Source organism: Anticarsia gemmatalis, chromosome 23, assembly GCF_050436995.1.
Source record: "Anticarsia gemmatalis isolate Benzon Research Colony breed Stoneville strain chromosome 23, ilAntGemm2 primary, whole genome shotgun sequence".
NCBI lineage: Eukaryota > Metazoa > Arthropoda > Insecta > Lepidoptera > Erebidae > Anticarsia > Anticarsia gemmatalis.
In genome coordinates, this window is record NC_134767.1 from 8,069,519 (window position 1) to 8,086,320 (window position 16,802).

At 33.0% G+C, this 16,802-nt stretch overlaps 1 protein-coding gene across 3 annotated transcripts in view; it reads right to left on the bottom strand.

Annotated features, from left to right (window-relative positions):
* Nucleotides 1-399: 399 nt before the first annotated feature.
* Nucleotides 400-16,802, bottom strand: part of LOC142983185 (uncharacterized) — a 31,452-nt gene continuing 15,049 nt past the window's right edge. For all 3 annotated transcript variants that reach the window (XM_076130072.1, XM_076130073.1, XM_076130074.1), the window contains 11 exons: nt 14,330-14,511; nt 12,944-13,140; nt 12,457-12,578; nt 11,965-12,130; nt 8,962-9,236; nt 6,593-6,736; nt 6,046-6,169; nt 5,453-5,571; nt 3,769-3,998; nt 3,108-3,291; nt 400-2,470 (listed from right to left, as the gene is read on the bottom strand). In XM_076130072.1, the coding sequence (XP_075986187.1) occupies nt 2,324-2,470; nt 3,108-3,291; nt 3,769-3,998; nt 5,453-5,571; nt 6,046-6,169; nt 6,593-6,736; nt 8,962-9,236; nt 11,965-12,130; nt 12,457-12,578; nt 12,944-13,140; nt 14,330-14,511 (1,890 nt within the window). In that variant the 3' untranslated portion in view covers nt 400-2,323. The remainder of the gene's footprint in view (nt 2,471-3,107; nt 3,292-3,768; nt 3,999-5,452; nt 5,572-6,045; nt 6,170-6,592; nt 6,737-8,961; nt 9,237-11,964; nt 12,131-12,456; nt 12,579-12,943; nt 13,141-14,329; nt 14,512-16,802) is intronic.

The window sequence follows — 16,802 nt, forward strand, 5'->3', positions numbered from 1 at the left end:
TTAAGGTTACCACGCCGCTACCAATGCGTCGGGAGGTTTTCGATCCCCATTCATTCATTGATTTACTTACTTAGACTTATTTATACTTTCAGAGATTGCACGTAGAAATTTATCGATATTAATTTATCCTGTTGTGCATTAATATATGACAAACCATTAATCACATTTTTATTAAATTTCATTGGTGTTCTACCTAAAAGTTACATTACAGTTACATTCTTAATGAGCTGTCATGATTATTTACTTAGCTGTAATTGAGACTGTAAATAATAATGTAGTTTCATTGATCGAGAGCATCAATCATCTAAGGTGTCAATCTTATAAAGGATCCAGAAGAAATTTAATATGAAAAGGTTTATGTGACGAAGATGATGTAAAATAAAATGCATCAAATTATTGAACATACTTTATTTGTGCTTAAAATTCAACAACATCGAAAAATAACAATAATCTTTGTACAATATGGCACTTAGTCCAACTATCACAATTCACCCTGACGATGGCTTCTATCTCATAAACTAATGAACGCTGGGAGTCAAAACTAGCTATTAATCATTGAAGTAATTCTAAAACTAGATGCATATTTAATTTTATTAACGTCTTTAGCTATAAGTATATAACGTTTAGCTTTCGCGTTGCATTTTTATTAAATAATAGGATACGCGAATGAAGGCGAACACGCCTTTTACCTTAGAATGCCTGATGATTAGGCGCAATGTACACTGGCTGTGTGGATTCAGGCGTATATAGCGCATTCGCGTTAATTCCCTTTTTCTATTGTATAAAAAATACATACATTGTTTTTCTCCTGGTACAGTAATTTTCTTTCACGTGAAAATAGAGTGCACAATGCTAATTACCGTTTTTTATTCAAATATAACTTTTTTACTAATAATATTTTATAATATACTAAGTTTTGACTCTCAGAATTCATCTTAATCTTATTATTATTCATTTAATAACTACTATTAATTAATAATATACAAATAACAATACATAATATACAATTATATTACAACTATAATAATGTCTTTTGTTAAATACATAACGTTTTAAAAACATTAAAAACAACGATCCAAAGGCCGGTTTCACAGCCTGTGAATAAGTATCAGATAACCTATCTGCTAGTTAAAGTAAAAAGACGGCAAATGTACGAAATCTAGAAGCTTTGATGTGGTGCCCGTAGCTAGTTGCGCTCACCGGTTGGTAAACAATCAGTGGGTAAAGCAACCCTTGGCTTGATCACTCCATAGATGGGTGACCGCAGTGGTATCTGAACTGGGCGTCTCTATGCTCCGGAGGGCACGTAACAAGTCGGTCTCAATTGTTGTCAATTAAGATAACAGTCGCGATGCCACGTCAAAGGCTTTCGGGCGGCTTAAACTTTGACACTAGGTTGACCACTAACCATACTATAAGAAGAAGAAGCTTTTTGATACTTATTCAGAAGTCATGAAACCAAGCCTTAATATTATAAACATCTACTTATAATATTCACATAGCCGTTAGATGGCATTTTACATAAAAAATAAATATATGACTGTCGGTAGATGGCGTTAAATGCAGTTTTAATACATTGTTGCTAATCTACGTACTTAAAAACGATATTTTTCCTGAAGGTTGATTTTTCTATTGTTAAAATTAGAGTTGGAAAATCAGTTTTAATGATGGTGATAAACATTTAAGAAAATTTCGGTTGAAATTGTTCTTCGAATAAGTTTACCTAATGATTGAAAAATTTGCCCTTATAACAAAAATGTATTTTGAAATTAAAAAGTGGGAAAATATCTAGCAGATGACTAAATAAATATAATTATGTACAGCGAAAACAATGATAAAGTTAACAAAATAGCATCATAAGATTTTGATTCGATTTCTGGGGAAAACTTTAAAAATACTATTATATAGTGTATAGTATACACCATTTAACTTTGTGTTTGTGAATATAGCAAATCATCGCACAGAATTTGAAAAATCTTTACTTACTTTCCTCTCTTGTATAGATGATCGCCTTCTGCTCAGCAAATTAGTGCCATATTTAGAAACACAAACTTATATGGTGTCAACTCTTTCAATCTTAATCACTCTGCCCACGATAGATGAAAGAACGCATTTAAGAAGTAAAAACGGAGTGTTTTGAAAGCAACTTTTGCCCATATAAAAGTGCTTTTTCGCTAAGCTAAAAATGTAACTGAGTGACTTAGAAAAATATGAAAATATGGGCAGGTGCGCTTTTAAAAACAGAATCTGGCAATAGAAACCCAATTTCGACAAAAATGTTAAAAGCAACTTTTCAACCATCAGGGGCATTATTTTCTTCACCTCATTGGAAAGCAAATATCATAATCAAGACAGGCACAGCGATGACACAGGCCATGTATATTGAAGTCCTAGGTTCACATTCCGATATGATCACGAATTGCTCGTTCCATAATGAGTCGTTGTTCCGTAGAGGCACTTCTAATACTACCTGTAATTGTGAAAGGAGGAAAATAAGAGTTATATTTTGAGTTGGTTGGTTGTATAAGAGGATTTTTTTTTTGTGAGCTAAGATTGAGATGATGATTATTTAGCTGTAGTAGTTAAAAATAAATTATATTTCTTTATAGAGTGGTCTGATTGATTTTAGGTAGCATAGACTTTGAAAAAATGCAAATTAATATAATTTAACAGATTGACAGGCGTGATTTTGCAATGTAACTTTGATTATATTATTTAAGTATACGTAAGAATCGAACCTGCTATTATACAATGAGCTTAAAAAAAACAGTTGTTATGATACAATACGATAGTATATTTGAAAAAAAAAATAACTGTGGCATTGCTGGGTAAGGGTCTTCTACAAAAATAAATGTTCGAGTTTTGAACCTGACCACTTGATCTTAGCATTAGCATTTCATCTCGTATGATCACAATCATACGAGATGAAATGAGCTAAGATGACTCGGTCATCATGTTTTTCATTATATTATTATGATATAATAGTGCGGGTTAGGGACTTGGCTAGCGTGGTGGACTCAAGGCGTAACCCCTCCCCCTCGTTTGGGAGGAGACCCTAGCTCAGCAGTGGGACAGCAACGGGTTTAAAAAAAATAGTATTTTCTTACCTTCTGACTTGTAAATATATCAAGCGGCAAGTTACACCTCTCCGTGCTGTTAGTGCACTCCCTGAGCGTGGTCCGCGCCACGTCGTACCTGGTCTTCTGCAGGTCGAAGCGCGCGCGGATGAAGTTGGTCTGCACCTCGTTCTCAGACGAGAACACGAAGAAGTAGTAGCCGTTCGCTGGCACCCTGCCGGGAGATGGCGTTAGTGAGAGTTGTTGTTTTTGGGAAATAGATGGCGTTGGATTTTTATGTAAAAGAGGCTGTATATAATAAGGTAATGGAACATTACTGTTTAGTGCTGAATTTAACATTCCGAGGCATGGTAGTTATAATTTGAGAAGATTTAGGTTGCTAAAGTTCAAGTTTTTACATGTATAGGTTGTCTTTACAAACAATGTCTACTTTCTATTCGAGCTATTCGTGAAAGATATGCATATAAAATTAATTCACGGTAAATATTGTATTAATGATATACTTCAATTTCTTTATCGATTTCGTTTAAATTCAGAAGAGAAAAATGTAATTTAATTCCCTTCAGATTTTTTAAATAATAACTTTGTTAACAATAATCTAATCTAAGTAAAAAATAATTCCTGTAAACCAAACATTTTTTTTATGAATTTAAAATCTCCAGCATCAAAACATTTCAAAGCTTTTTCTTACCTATAAGTAAGCGCATTAGCTTGAGCAGCAGCAAACGACAGATTCTCCGAAGCGTTCTTGGCACACGAGCTGTGAGGAGTGAGAGGCAGGTTGAGGATCAGACCCTCGCACTCCAGGAGCGCTTCCTCACTGCTGGAGAACGATGACCAGAACTCTGAGTTACTCATGTCTAGTGGAGTCGTCTCGTTTACTACTTCGTGCTGTTCTGCGTAGCCGTCTGGTTTTAGACCCTAGGAAGAAAATTGTAGGTTTTATATAAAGTTTAGCTTTGTTTATGCCTAACGGTCTGCCCTCTGCATCTCAAAATGTTTAGTAAGTTTTATTGTACAAGAAACATGTAGAAAAATCTTTAGCTATTAAAAACCGCGTCAAAATCCATTGTGTAGTTTTAAGGATCTAAGCATACATATGGCAGGTAATACTATTTAATACTATACATGCAAAAGTCAGTTTGTTTGTGACGTTTTCATACATAAACCACAGATTGTCTTTATATATATATATATATAATTCTTCTGTGTGTGTGTGTCACTGAACTTCTCTTAAACGACTGGACCGATTTTGATGAAATTTTTTGTGTGTGTTCAAGGGGATCTGAGAATGGTTTAGATTCACAATTTTGTCCGCTGGACAATGTTTTTTTAATTAATTTTTAATTTATTCCACAGGACAACGTCTGTCGGGTCCGCTAGTATAAATATAAATTAAATTAATGGGCTACTTTTCTTCAGATCTACCCTTGAGCGAGTGAATGAGATGAATGCTTGTAAGTGGTGTCAATTAGTAAGATATAAGTAAAATATTAAACGGTAAGTCCTTAACCTGCTCAATTGGCAAGCGTGGTGAACTTACAGACCTTTTCTTATTCCGAGACAAGACCCTTTACCCAAAAGTGGAGCAGTAGTCGCAGTAACGACTTAAATTTACAGTTATTGGTTCATAAAAGCAAGTTGCACCAGACACTTGTATCGTGTAATAAATACGTGTTATTCTAAATTCCTATTAGATAGTATCTTATTTATGACTCAAAGTAGATATCAGCCAATTTACTTGTTTTCTTACTAAATCAAAAATTACCATAGCAATATTATGAGCCAAGCGGTCTAGCCTAGCCTACATTCTGTGCTAATTATTGAGGTAATTCCCATCGAAATCGGAACAGCCGCAATTAGTGGGTACAGTTAATTATAGTTTATGAGATTTAGCACTTGTGTAGTATTATTGGTACTGGTTAAAATGTAACTGTGTAGAAAGGAATGAGACGTGTTCACCTAAAAAGTAATTTGACGATTTAACGTGTTAAATTTTGTTTTTAAATTGTTATTAATTATCCATATATATAATATATATAAATAATTATTATTATTTTTACAAAATTAAATCCTGAATCCTACTAGGCTTGAAACCACCAATAAATTTGACTCGAAAATAATTTTTTTGTTTGGAACCGTGTGCATTACTATTTTTTATTACGCATAATAGTTTACTCGGAATAAAAAAAACATATATGTAACTAAAAAACAAGACGCCACTAGTATTAAACATACAAAAAAAAAATACAGCAACTGCCATTTTTTTAAAAAGTCATCACTCTTATTTAGTCATAATTTCGAAACCGACGAGACAGGATAGAAGGGTAATATTTTATTTTCAGTAATAAATATTAAATATTAAAAAAATTTACCTCTTCAGCTGCATAATCTCTTGCTTCATCATCTTCATTGAAAAGCTTTTTCAGTTCAATTTGTCCCAACATTAGTTCTCTCTTAGCGCGAGCTTGCTCCATTGCTGCGTGACGTTTTTCTGAAAAAAAGTATTACCATTAATATTTATTTATTCATAAGCAAGTTATTAGAGACAATAAGTAAAAAAAATAAAAGTTGAGACTCAAATTTAACTACTAGTAGTGTCCTCTATCGCGGCTAATAGAAACTAGCAACATAACAAATATTTATCTTCATACCTAGATGGCGTTAGTAGTATATAACTATGGATAGTGGTATCAGGCAGGTTCCTACTTTTATATAATTAAATAACGATATTGCAACGAGTATAAATTGCATCGAAGCACCCACAATATTATAACTTGTGATTAACATATTTTTAAAGAACAAAAAGTAAGTGTATTTTCAATACCTTTGCCAACATTATCAAGGGAAAAGATGTAACAAAAAGTGGAAAACGAGAATTTAGTATAAAATTGATAAATTTTCATAAAATATCGCCTATATATTTGACCAAATACACATAAATGTTTCTCAATATTCAGTAACTTACGTTGTCTCTGAGACCTGGTTTTCTCTTCATCAATAGCTTCAACTAGGACCTTTCGTAATCTGTCTAATTCTTCCCCACTGCCGGTGACGGCTGACATTATATTGGATTTAGCTGTAGATGGAGTCTGGAAACAAAATAAAATATTTGACTAAAGCTTTTATAATGTTGAGGGCCAGTTAACAAGTTACGGAAAAGTGTCAGATACTGTAAAGGATAAACAGTAAATGTATGTGAAATCTTGTCTATATTCCGTTTGGTAAGTTAACCGATACTTACCCAGGAGTTGTGAGAACAGCTGTCTGGATAATATGGTAGGGACTAAGAAGCTTATAAATGAAATTTCGAATATGGGCAGTCTACGAAAATTTTATAACATTGTGTGAGTATGGATCTGCAATTTTATTCACGCGAATAAAAATTTATGTATTTTTCAAAACAAAACAATATATATTTTTTTGTTTTTATTTTCTTCTTTTTTAACCTTTCGTGTTGCACGTTTAATATTTTAAAAATACGGGAAATATTATCCATTTAAAATTGTGTTTACCTTCTCTTGATATTCGACTCCCATAGTCTGATGTAATTTGATGAGTACTCTCTTGCCTTTCTCTCCTAATGCCTGTAGCCTGGTAAGGACATCTTCAAACACTTCCTTCGAATTGGGTTCGTCCACTAATGGTCGTACGGCACTCTGTAAAAGAAACAGCATTTTGAACTAAAACGGAGAATAACACTCACTTGCTGACTGACTGACTGACGGACAAAGCATAGTTGAAACTTCTGGGCTGAGAAAAGAAAGATTGGAACAGGGCTGGCAGAGAAGCTGAAAATGGCTTATTCCACTTTTCCCCGTTGGATGATCCAATTTCCCCATTGATGGGGATTATTGAACTTTTTGTTTTTTTCCCTTTGCACTTGCACTATTCCCCGTTGACCCAATTTTTTTATTTAATGGGGAAAAATTGGCTCGGTCGATAGAAGCAGTTGGATATTAATGGTTAAAAAACCTTTTGGTGTGATGGGTGCGAGCGAGAATTTCGGACTATAACAACGCAAAATAACGTGATTTTATCAAATTATTCACGAGGGCGAGGCAGCGGAAAGGAGCTAGTGTAATATCTTCATATTTTTATACTCATTTTACTTAACCTAGTTCTACCCAATATTACGTAGTGTTCCTGTACTTAAGCCTTAATAACTTGCATGCATTATTTGAAATAACACATGTCATTAAAATTAAAACAACGGTAAAATTAGCACATAAATTCAAAACGACTTGAGTAATTAAACATATCAATTAATATTGCAGAGCAGTCAGTGAAAGGAAATTATCAATTTTCATACACATGTAAAACGGTAAGCATTGTAATAATAAGTTTGTCTCGCAAATAGTGACGAATGGAAACATTTGTATCAATACAAATGATAATTGTAATTACTTGTCTGGTTACCGTTTACTTTATTTATACCAGTCATCTTTTGGAATAATTAGGTCAGTTGAAATTGTTTTTAACAATGGTGTCATAGAAAAATATCTGTACCTACGGTTGTCTTGAACAAAATTTTGCGCATTTTTTAAATCATTTTTGGAAAATAAACATAGTACAGAATAGTGCCTGTCAAACTGTGGTCACCTAAGATACACAATAGCCATCCAGGTATTAATATAAAATTTGTTGTAAAATTGAAATTAAAGACTATTTATTGTCGATAATCGACATTGGTAAAAAATCGCGCTGCCGAAATAAAATGTGGGTTGACCCGCAAATATAAGCAAGTAAAAAGTTCCGATGAATACTTGTGTTCTATATATCTTCTAAACAATCCATTATTCAAAGATATAAAGGATTAGCACAGGAACATACTTTGTATTCGAAAAGATAAAGACACTCTATCGTTTTCACAGAATCTTTACAATGTAGAAGTTATATAAAACAATATTCTTTATGACTGTATGAAACGAGACATTGTGATACGTAAGAACAAATAACTAAGTGACCGTTTACATGCACCGAAGAGCAGGAGAGAGCAATTAGTTAAAACTGTTTAAGAAGCCTAAAGCCTGTTTAAAAAGCCTTTGATATTGTTCCTAGAGAGACACCGAATAAGACCCAAACCGACGAATAACGTGTACTCTAAAATACACAGAGACTCAGCGAAAACACTATTCAGCGACCACCCATCAAACAATATACGCGGCAAAGGTCGCTCAACACACTGATTAAACATTGACCACACACTTTAAAATTCATCATTCGTGACAGGAAACAAATTCAATTCTGAGAGAAGACTCCTGACGGAAGAGTAAGTAACAAAAAAATTAAAAAATAAACTCTGTTTACGACAAAATAGGAAAGCAGGCGAACTATGCATGTGTACCACATAAGTAGACTACAGTAAAATAAATTGCTCTCCACAACAGCCAATGTAAAAGGACTTTAATCATGTTTAGGACAATACAGTACTCATGTAATATCTTATGAGTAGATAACTAGAATCCATGTAGATAAGTAATTTTCCATTATACTTCGCATATTTTTACTACACGCACAATAGCGTAACAATTGATAATCATTTACAAGAGTTTCTTTGGATTTCGACTTAGATAAACCGGGTTTAAGACAACAGATTGGCTAGTTTCAACTGCCAATGAATATAAATATGTTTAAAACTATTTTACAAAAAGGACTAAGTACTGAATCTCTGATTCAAATGAAAATAAGTGTATTAGAAAGTGATAATAAAAAACATCATGATGACAAATTGCTTACGTTACAATTCCCAAAAGCAGTTTTCGAAGAAACTCAACCCGTAATTTACTAGAGACCACCTTATCAGTACTCCGGGACTGAGGTACACTCTCATTTCAACTGACTATCCTGTGAGTTATGGTGACTTTTTATTGAAAAAACTTACCTCTGTAACATATTTCGTTTCCACCTCCGTCAATTCCACTTCTTCACCTACTGTTGTAACTTCAACCGTGGCTTCATCATCATCAGTATTAGTATTACTAATATTCTCTTTTACTTCTTTATTGCTATTTGATTCTTCTTTTACTGCTTCAATTTTAGTTTCTGTAATTTGTATGTCTTCTTTAGTCGATGCAGAATCGATTTTATTCGTCGGTGTGGTCGGTACACTTGGTTCGACTAGATTTTTATTTAATTCATCATTGTTGCCATCAATGTCTGTAATTTAAAAATATTTTATTAGATTTTCCTTGATCGCTGTGTACTCGGGCTGGTGGCTGGTGAACTCACTTTAACATAACTAGCTTTTGACTTTGTCAGCGTGTTTTGTGACTTAGGATAGAATTTTCATACAAACTTTCATCCCTTTGGGGGCAGAATTAATCGAAATCCTTTCTTAGCGAATAACTACGTCATAACATCAACTTGCATGCCAAATTTCAGTCCGATCCGACCAGTAGTTTGGGCTATGCGTTGATAGATCAATATGTCAGTCAGTGACCTTTGAGTTATTTAGAATACGTAAGATTACGCCTTCTTCCCATAGGGGAAGGCAGAGACCAGAGAACGCCAGTTCGTACGGTCCGTACAATCTACCCTTATTTCATTCACATTCATACAAAATGTCATACAGGACCGCCGGTTACGAGTACTACGCTACTATACTTTTGCAAGACACCTAACTTAATGTTTAACGATAAACACAAATTTAAAAGGGGCCGGAAACAAATAACGAAAGTAACCATGAATTATCTATTATCAAGTAACACCATTTAACAATGACAATGGTCTTTTAAAACACATTATAGCTTCAGCAATTAGTTCCCATAACAATAAACACGTAAGAGAAATGTAAACTAAAACAGGAATTGATTGTGTAACCTAGATTTGTACACATTTGTTAAGATAAACATGTACAGGAAATACTAGGACATATTGTATATTGTATTTTAAAGAAAAGTAGTACCTAAGGAACATTTTAAATAACTATACTTTAATTGTTTTTTGTTCATAGGTATATTTAATACAATAGACGTAAAATGAAATGTTATAATTCAAAAACAATTAACGTTTTTCAAGTTGCATTAGGATAAATTTCAAAAGTTTAAATGTTTTACGAACATTAAATTATGCTATCTTTATGCAATATTTTTAAGAAAATAGATATTATGGCTAAGATAAACTTCTAAAGAACTTAATGACATTAAGACTAAATTAAATTGTAAAAACGAAAAGAAAGTAAATATAAATAATAAAGGAGACAGAAGGGCAGTCTAGGAAGGCACAATACAATAAAGATATTACAAAATTATTTTATGATGCAGATAGGAAGCAATGGAGAAAGTAGCAATTTAGATAAATTCATAGTAATCTTAGTGAAATGGTAGGCTTAAAAAAACACCTTTAACTATGACTAAGCTACAAATAACATAAGCGGAGAAAAGGGCATTGTAAACGCAGGACTAATGATATTTGAAAACAATCAGATAAATCAGATATTAATTGTACATAAAATATTTTTGATAGTTTTGAGAGATTTTATCATAGGCGAAGGTTTAAAAAAATAAATTAAATATTGCTTGATAGTGAATAAGCATTCAAAGGCTTACAAGACAAGAGAGAGCTACATACAAGAGAATGGCTTTTACAGTGACTCAATAATTTTCTGACATATTATAAATAATAATAGTTGTTGACTTCACTCAAATGTTTGCATATTATTGATATATTTGCTATCAATGCATCAATTTGATTTATCTCAGCTGAATCAGAGTGAGAAGCATATTGCTAAGCCTACAATTTCATTTATATTATTATGGATTTATCTAAGATATTTATTTCTTCTCAATTGCTTCGTATCTGCATCATAAATGCGATTTAAGATATCTTTATTATTTTGATACAACTCTTAGGTATTGTTTATATCTTATTTAAGTTTTTGCCTATTTCATTACAGTTTATTAGTTGTTTTCGTTTTTAATAAATCGTTTACACCTACAATTTCTTATATTTGTTAAAAATAAAATATGAGATGAATTTTCTTTCGTTTCCATTTCATCAAAAGTTTTTTTACTAATAATCCAAAAACAATTCTAGTTCGACTAACAGTACCAATGTATATTGTATAGGTATATACATGCATAATATCACGTCTGTTCTACCCAAAGCTGTAGACAGAGGTGTATGAAACTCCTATATTCTTGCTATCAACAATATTAGTCCCGTGTATTAGGGGGCGAGTCTATTGCTGTATACCAATGTATCTATAACCTTTACCTTGAATACCTATTCTTCGATATTGATAACAAAATTATCTTCAATATGACATGGCCGTCTAAAACTCCAAATGCCTACAGATTTATCAGATCTTGTTAAAATATTAATAGATATGTTAAGATTATATTATTATCTGATATAGAGTCGTCGTCAGGCTGTCTTAGGATTTGTTATCGAAGATTATTTGTTAAATATCGCGTGTGAATTACATCACTAGATGGACGTATTAGTATTCTAATATTTTTCTAATGTTATCTTACTTCTTTAGAGTTTGAAGGAAATGTCTTACTTTTTGTAGAAGAATTGTGTTTGTTGGCAAGCTAGGTATCTCATTAGCTATAGTGTAAAATAAAATATCAGATCAATGGCGTTTTGATACGCGCTTAAAAAAATCATTGAATTTTGTTAAGCGTGTACCTGAGGTGAGTGAAAAATAATACTTGAAGAATAAGTTTATTCTAACTGAAGAACCAATATTTGATCAATCTTCATCAAAATTCCTACGATGATTCTAGTTGTTCTTAATTTGCATTTGAAGTTTGGTACCGAAATATAAATAAAGTACGTTTTTCGAATACTGCCTGTCCCAGTTTGAACAACGTCTGAAGATCGACAGTATACCTACTTATATTGATAAAAAGTCATAAGTTAGAAAAGTCTAAAATCTTACCTTGGAAAGACAAGAATTTCCTCTCAGATATGTCCACCTCAGGGTCCCTGTGTCTGTACCGAGCTGACAGAGACATAAGGTTGGAAGGTGGCTGGTAGTACTTAGCGTGTTGCGTCTTAGCTGCTTCCCGGAGTGCGTGGAGACGCTCTAAGATTTCTCTTAGTTCCTGTTGAGAGAAAGTATAATATCATAACTTTAGTTTAATACACGGATAGATTGAAAAGCCTGAAATCGGATTTTCTATAACAATGGTTTTCTATGATTATTTGCCAAGTCGAATAAAATTCTTTGATCTGTGCCCTTCCGACAAAGATTTTATTATACATTTTATTTTTGTAGTATAAACAATTTTTTGATTTAGGAGAATGTATGTTCTTTCCTTCGTTAATAAAATTTAGACCAGTAAGAAAATCTGGTAACGTAGTTTTTAAACGAATTGATAACAATGAATGAATTGATAACAACTTGTATGTAAAGTTTTAAATGTTTTACCTTAGGATCATGATCAACTTCAGTAACATCAACATTGTTCTTATTCTCATCTGTTGAGTTTGTGTTGGCTGCGTGATTTGGATCATGGAAGCTTACTCCTGCTTTGTGACGACGCATCGCTCCTATAGAAAGTAAAATGGTTAATAGAGTCAAATACAAAAGTTCTAATCGAGAGAATTATCCTGAGTGATGTTTATTTAACCCACAGTTTGATGAAATATCCCCTAACTTATCTTGGTCAGCCTGGTAGTTCTCAATCTCAAAAACTCACTTTCTCATTGGGAGAGAATAGGTCTCATGTACCTAGCAGTCCTAAAAATTTGTGATAATCTTGTCTTATCCATTCGGCCCAACTGCTAGACAAAAGCCCTGATAATGAGACGTTAAACTTAAGTTTAAACGTTGACCAAAAGCAGGTTGGAGGTTTTTGGGCAATTTCGGGCTCCTTCTGGGCACTAAAAAGATACAATAACTTAAAAAATCTCACCAGGATCATTAGCTTTAGCCTTCTCATTATTAATTCTAAAGTTCTGTATCTTCTCCAGCAGTGTGCTGTTGTTGAGTAGACCACGGTTGTATGCCTCGTACAGTTCATCTATCTCTTCCGATGAGTCGTCTCCGATGTACGCGCACTCTTGCAGGTGCTTGTAACCTTTGATCATTATGAGGGAGGCGCCGGGGTGTCTGGGAGAAAAGTGGGTTCATTTGAATATTAATAATTTGAGTATAGACTAGCCAACTATGCTGGAGTCGGCTTCCAGTGTCACCGGATACAGCTGAATACTAGTGTTTTACATGGAGCGACTGCCTATGGAACCTCCACAATTCAATAACCTGGGTTATAACACGATATCCTTCGGTAAGACTGGTTGTCAGACTATCAAGCTTCTGACTACTGTTAACGACTGTCGAATATCTTTGAAAATGTGGCCTATCTGATACAGCTACTTTATTTTGAAAATATACAAAATTGTAAATTAAAATCTAGATAAATTGTCTTTCATATTTAATTAATTGTGTTGTTTTTTTTTATTGTATACTAAATCATTTGAGTTTTTACCACACACACAATTGATGGTGTGAGGTACTTATGAGACAGTTGCTTTTACCTATTTTATCAAAATAATTTCGTTAGAATGATGGAAATAAAAATAATGCTGCTACTTGTTTCTTTGGAAAAGGAATATGAGTTTGAAACTCAAGAATTTCTTCTGGACCGAATAGATAATACTAGGAATAGACAGTTAGTTGAACGCTAAAAGAGTTAAAATAATGTTTTGACGATAAGAAATAAATTTAAACATATTCTAATTCAAGTTGGTATTTTACTAAATCAATAAACAAATTCCAAAAATATATCTTTCGATTGTGACCTTGATGGAAGGAATACTAATTCTACGCATGCCTATATTATTGAAGTTTGTTTTCGCACATTGACTAGTCTCGTGGACCAAACACGTGGAGTCGTTTGTTTTTTTTGTCTCATATTTGGCCCTTGGGAATTTTGGATTGAATTTTAAATGATTATTATTGTTCTCGTAGTTTGTGAAGATCATACATAGCAGTAACAGAAATACTTATTGCTTAAATATAATTTTAATTTCTGAATTATTTTCGTACAAAAAATATACGCCTTTTTAAATTCTGTTTGACTTATTGAGATTTTTTTAGATTATAGCTTATACAAACAGCGAAAGAACAAACGTTCTCAAAACAATAATTTGTAAGTAGATTATATCATAGATGTAAATAATAGTATACGATCCGAAACCACGATGTCCGCGCTATAAGTATGGACGTAGTTATAAACTATTAAACATCAGAAAGTCCAACTATATTTTATACTTAATTAACTCATTATTATTATACTTACTGCACACAAGTGGAAACAGTCACCGAAGATCCTTTCAGCAGGTAGAAACCCCAGTACTCCTTCATATCGTCTCCTAGCTCCAGTTCCCGTGTCATGGACACTGGTACCAGGTCTTGAGTCAACTCTGGAGGACCAGGGACCACGAAGGCGTTAAAAGTCGCGTTGGATCGCACCACTTGTCTCTGGAAGGTGAGGGGTAGATTAGAAGTTTGTTTGAATTATAGAGTGTGTGTATAGAATAGTACAGATAGATGAATATTGTTCTTGAAAAAAATGTCTGAGGATTATAAACAATAAACTTTACCCTTTCTTTTTATTTCATGTCATGTAAAATGTCATAAGTAAAAAGTGACGCAGAAAAAGGAACTCTAGTCCTCACACAGAAATACGTTGAATTACGAATAAATTAAACAGAATTCAGAATGTGGTAAGGTAATCAAACCAACTAAGCAGCACGATTTGAATATCATGCATGGCAATTTCACAGGGATGCAGCTAAAAATCTATCGATAATCAAACCCAAATTTACTTGTAGTACGGGAATCTCTTCCGAAGCCTTATGGCATACTATGTTTACGCTACCAATAACACAATTAAATTGTTGCGGTGGTAAAGGTTGCCATAAAGAATGAAATAAAATTGGCAGACGTAAGAATGATGATGGATATTGGAAAGTCAATATTAGAGGGCTAATGAAGTATAAAACCAATAAGGGTTATTTTATTTGTATAAGTTATCTTTGGAAATTAAAATTACGGAAAAAAATAATTGCGATATCAAAGTTTAGATATACAAAATTATACTCTAGCCTGCGTGTGGCGTAGAACGGAGAAAACATTAGCACATATTTTTGTTAGATTATAACAGATTGAACCAATATAGATACGGCGAGATACTCTGATGATCAATCACTGCGGGCATCCTGCTGATATAGGCTTATATTGTGTATGTCGGTAACACATGCTAGTTCCCAACATGAGATGTTTTTGAGATAGAAATGTGAAAATTACAGGCTGTGATTTCATGGCTTTTTCGGAAATTCTGGTTGTTTGTATACGAATTTATGCTGTATTATCCATGCTTGCGAGTAAATACTAAGGCAGTTCCCCGGGATGTCACTAATCACATTAATATACATAACTAATCCCTATTCTGGGGGGGATATCCCCAGGATTTTTGTATAGAGCCTCGAAGCTAGCCTTCTATAGGTCTAAGAATTAAAACGGTGATATGTATATTCCTTGCTGAATGGTACTGTAAGTTGAGTATTTTTAAATTATCTGTTTCGATTACAATAACATTTGGCAGGATTGTTGCATATATTGCATAGCAAACAGAGTTGTGGGAAATCTACTTTTTATTAACATAAAAATATAATAATAAACTGTAATATTTGAAGGAGGAAAGAAAGCACAAAAAACATCTAAACTAATTAAAAATTTTACAACTTTACAACCGTTTAGATAATTTGCTGCAGTTATTATTTATCTTCTCACTGCAGGCGATAATTCTCTTTACTATTAACAAGATAAGGTATAGTTTCCTTGAATAACTTGTTGTCAAGTAAATATACCGAGTCGCGACCGATAAATAGGATATCTTGAGTTTTTTATCTTTATAGTTCAGTCTTATAGGCTTATTGCGATAAAACAATAGATTTAGATAGGCAACTTTAGAGGAAGAAGGATGTATGTGGTGTTATTTTTATATAATCTTACGCCTTCCTTCTGGTAAAGGATTTGTCAGCTTGTCTTTTTATATCATTGATATTGTCTTGTATTCTTTGCGAGTCTGGTTTCTGAATCATTTGAATAAAAAGAATTGGCATGGTTTCGTTGGCTAAAGTCGTGAATTTTCCTGAAACCTCTTTTAAGTTAGTCCAATTAATAACTTTATTATGAATGGCAGTGCAGTTTTGTTTCAACAACGTGACGACAATTATAATAGCCCCCTTTCCATAACTTTAATGCTTTTTAAATAAGCCACTTTACATAGTTCATTTAAGGTCAAAGTCAAAGTCAAATATTCTTTATTTCATAAACTTTAACAAGTATTTGAAATCGTCAAAATATTTTTTATCTACCACCGTTTCGGAAAAGCTGTTGCTCGTGAGAAGAAACGGCAAGAAACTCACGGCTTGCTCTTTTTAAAAAAATGTGTCTTATATCTAAGGATCACTTGAAATTGAATAATAATTTTGTATTTAATTGTACATTTCACGCAGAAGCCTACACTGATGGTGTCTACGTATGCTCTACTAATACGCAATAAACTATAAACATACAAGTGGGGCGTAATATTATGGTCACGTTTATGGTATTAACATAATTCATTAGCATCAATGATTTATTTTATAGTTGTTACATACACGTGTGTAACTTTAATCTTTATAAAGACTTGCTGTATTGTTTTGAGAGATTGTGTATTCTAATCTTGGATCATTTGATACATTTAAATAGGTTTTTGCCCAACG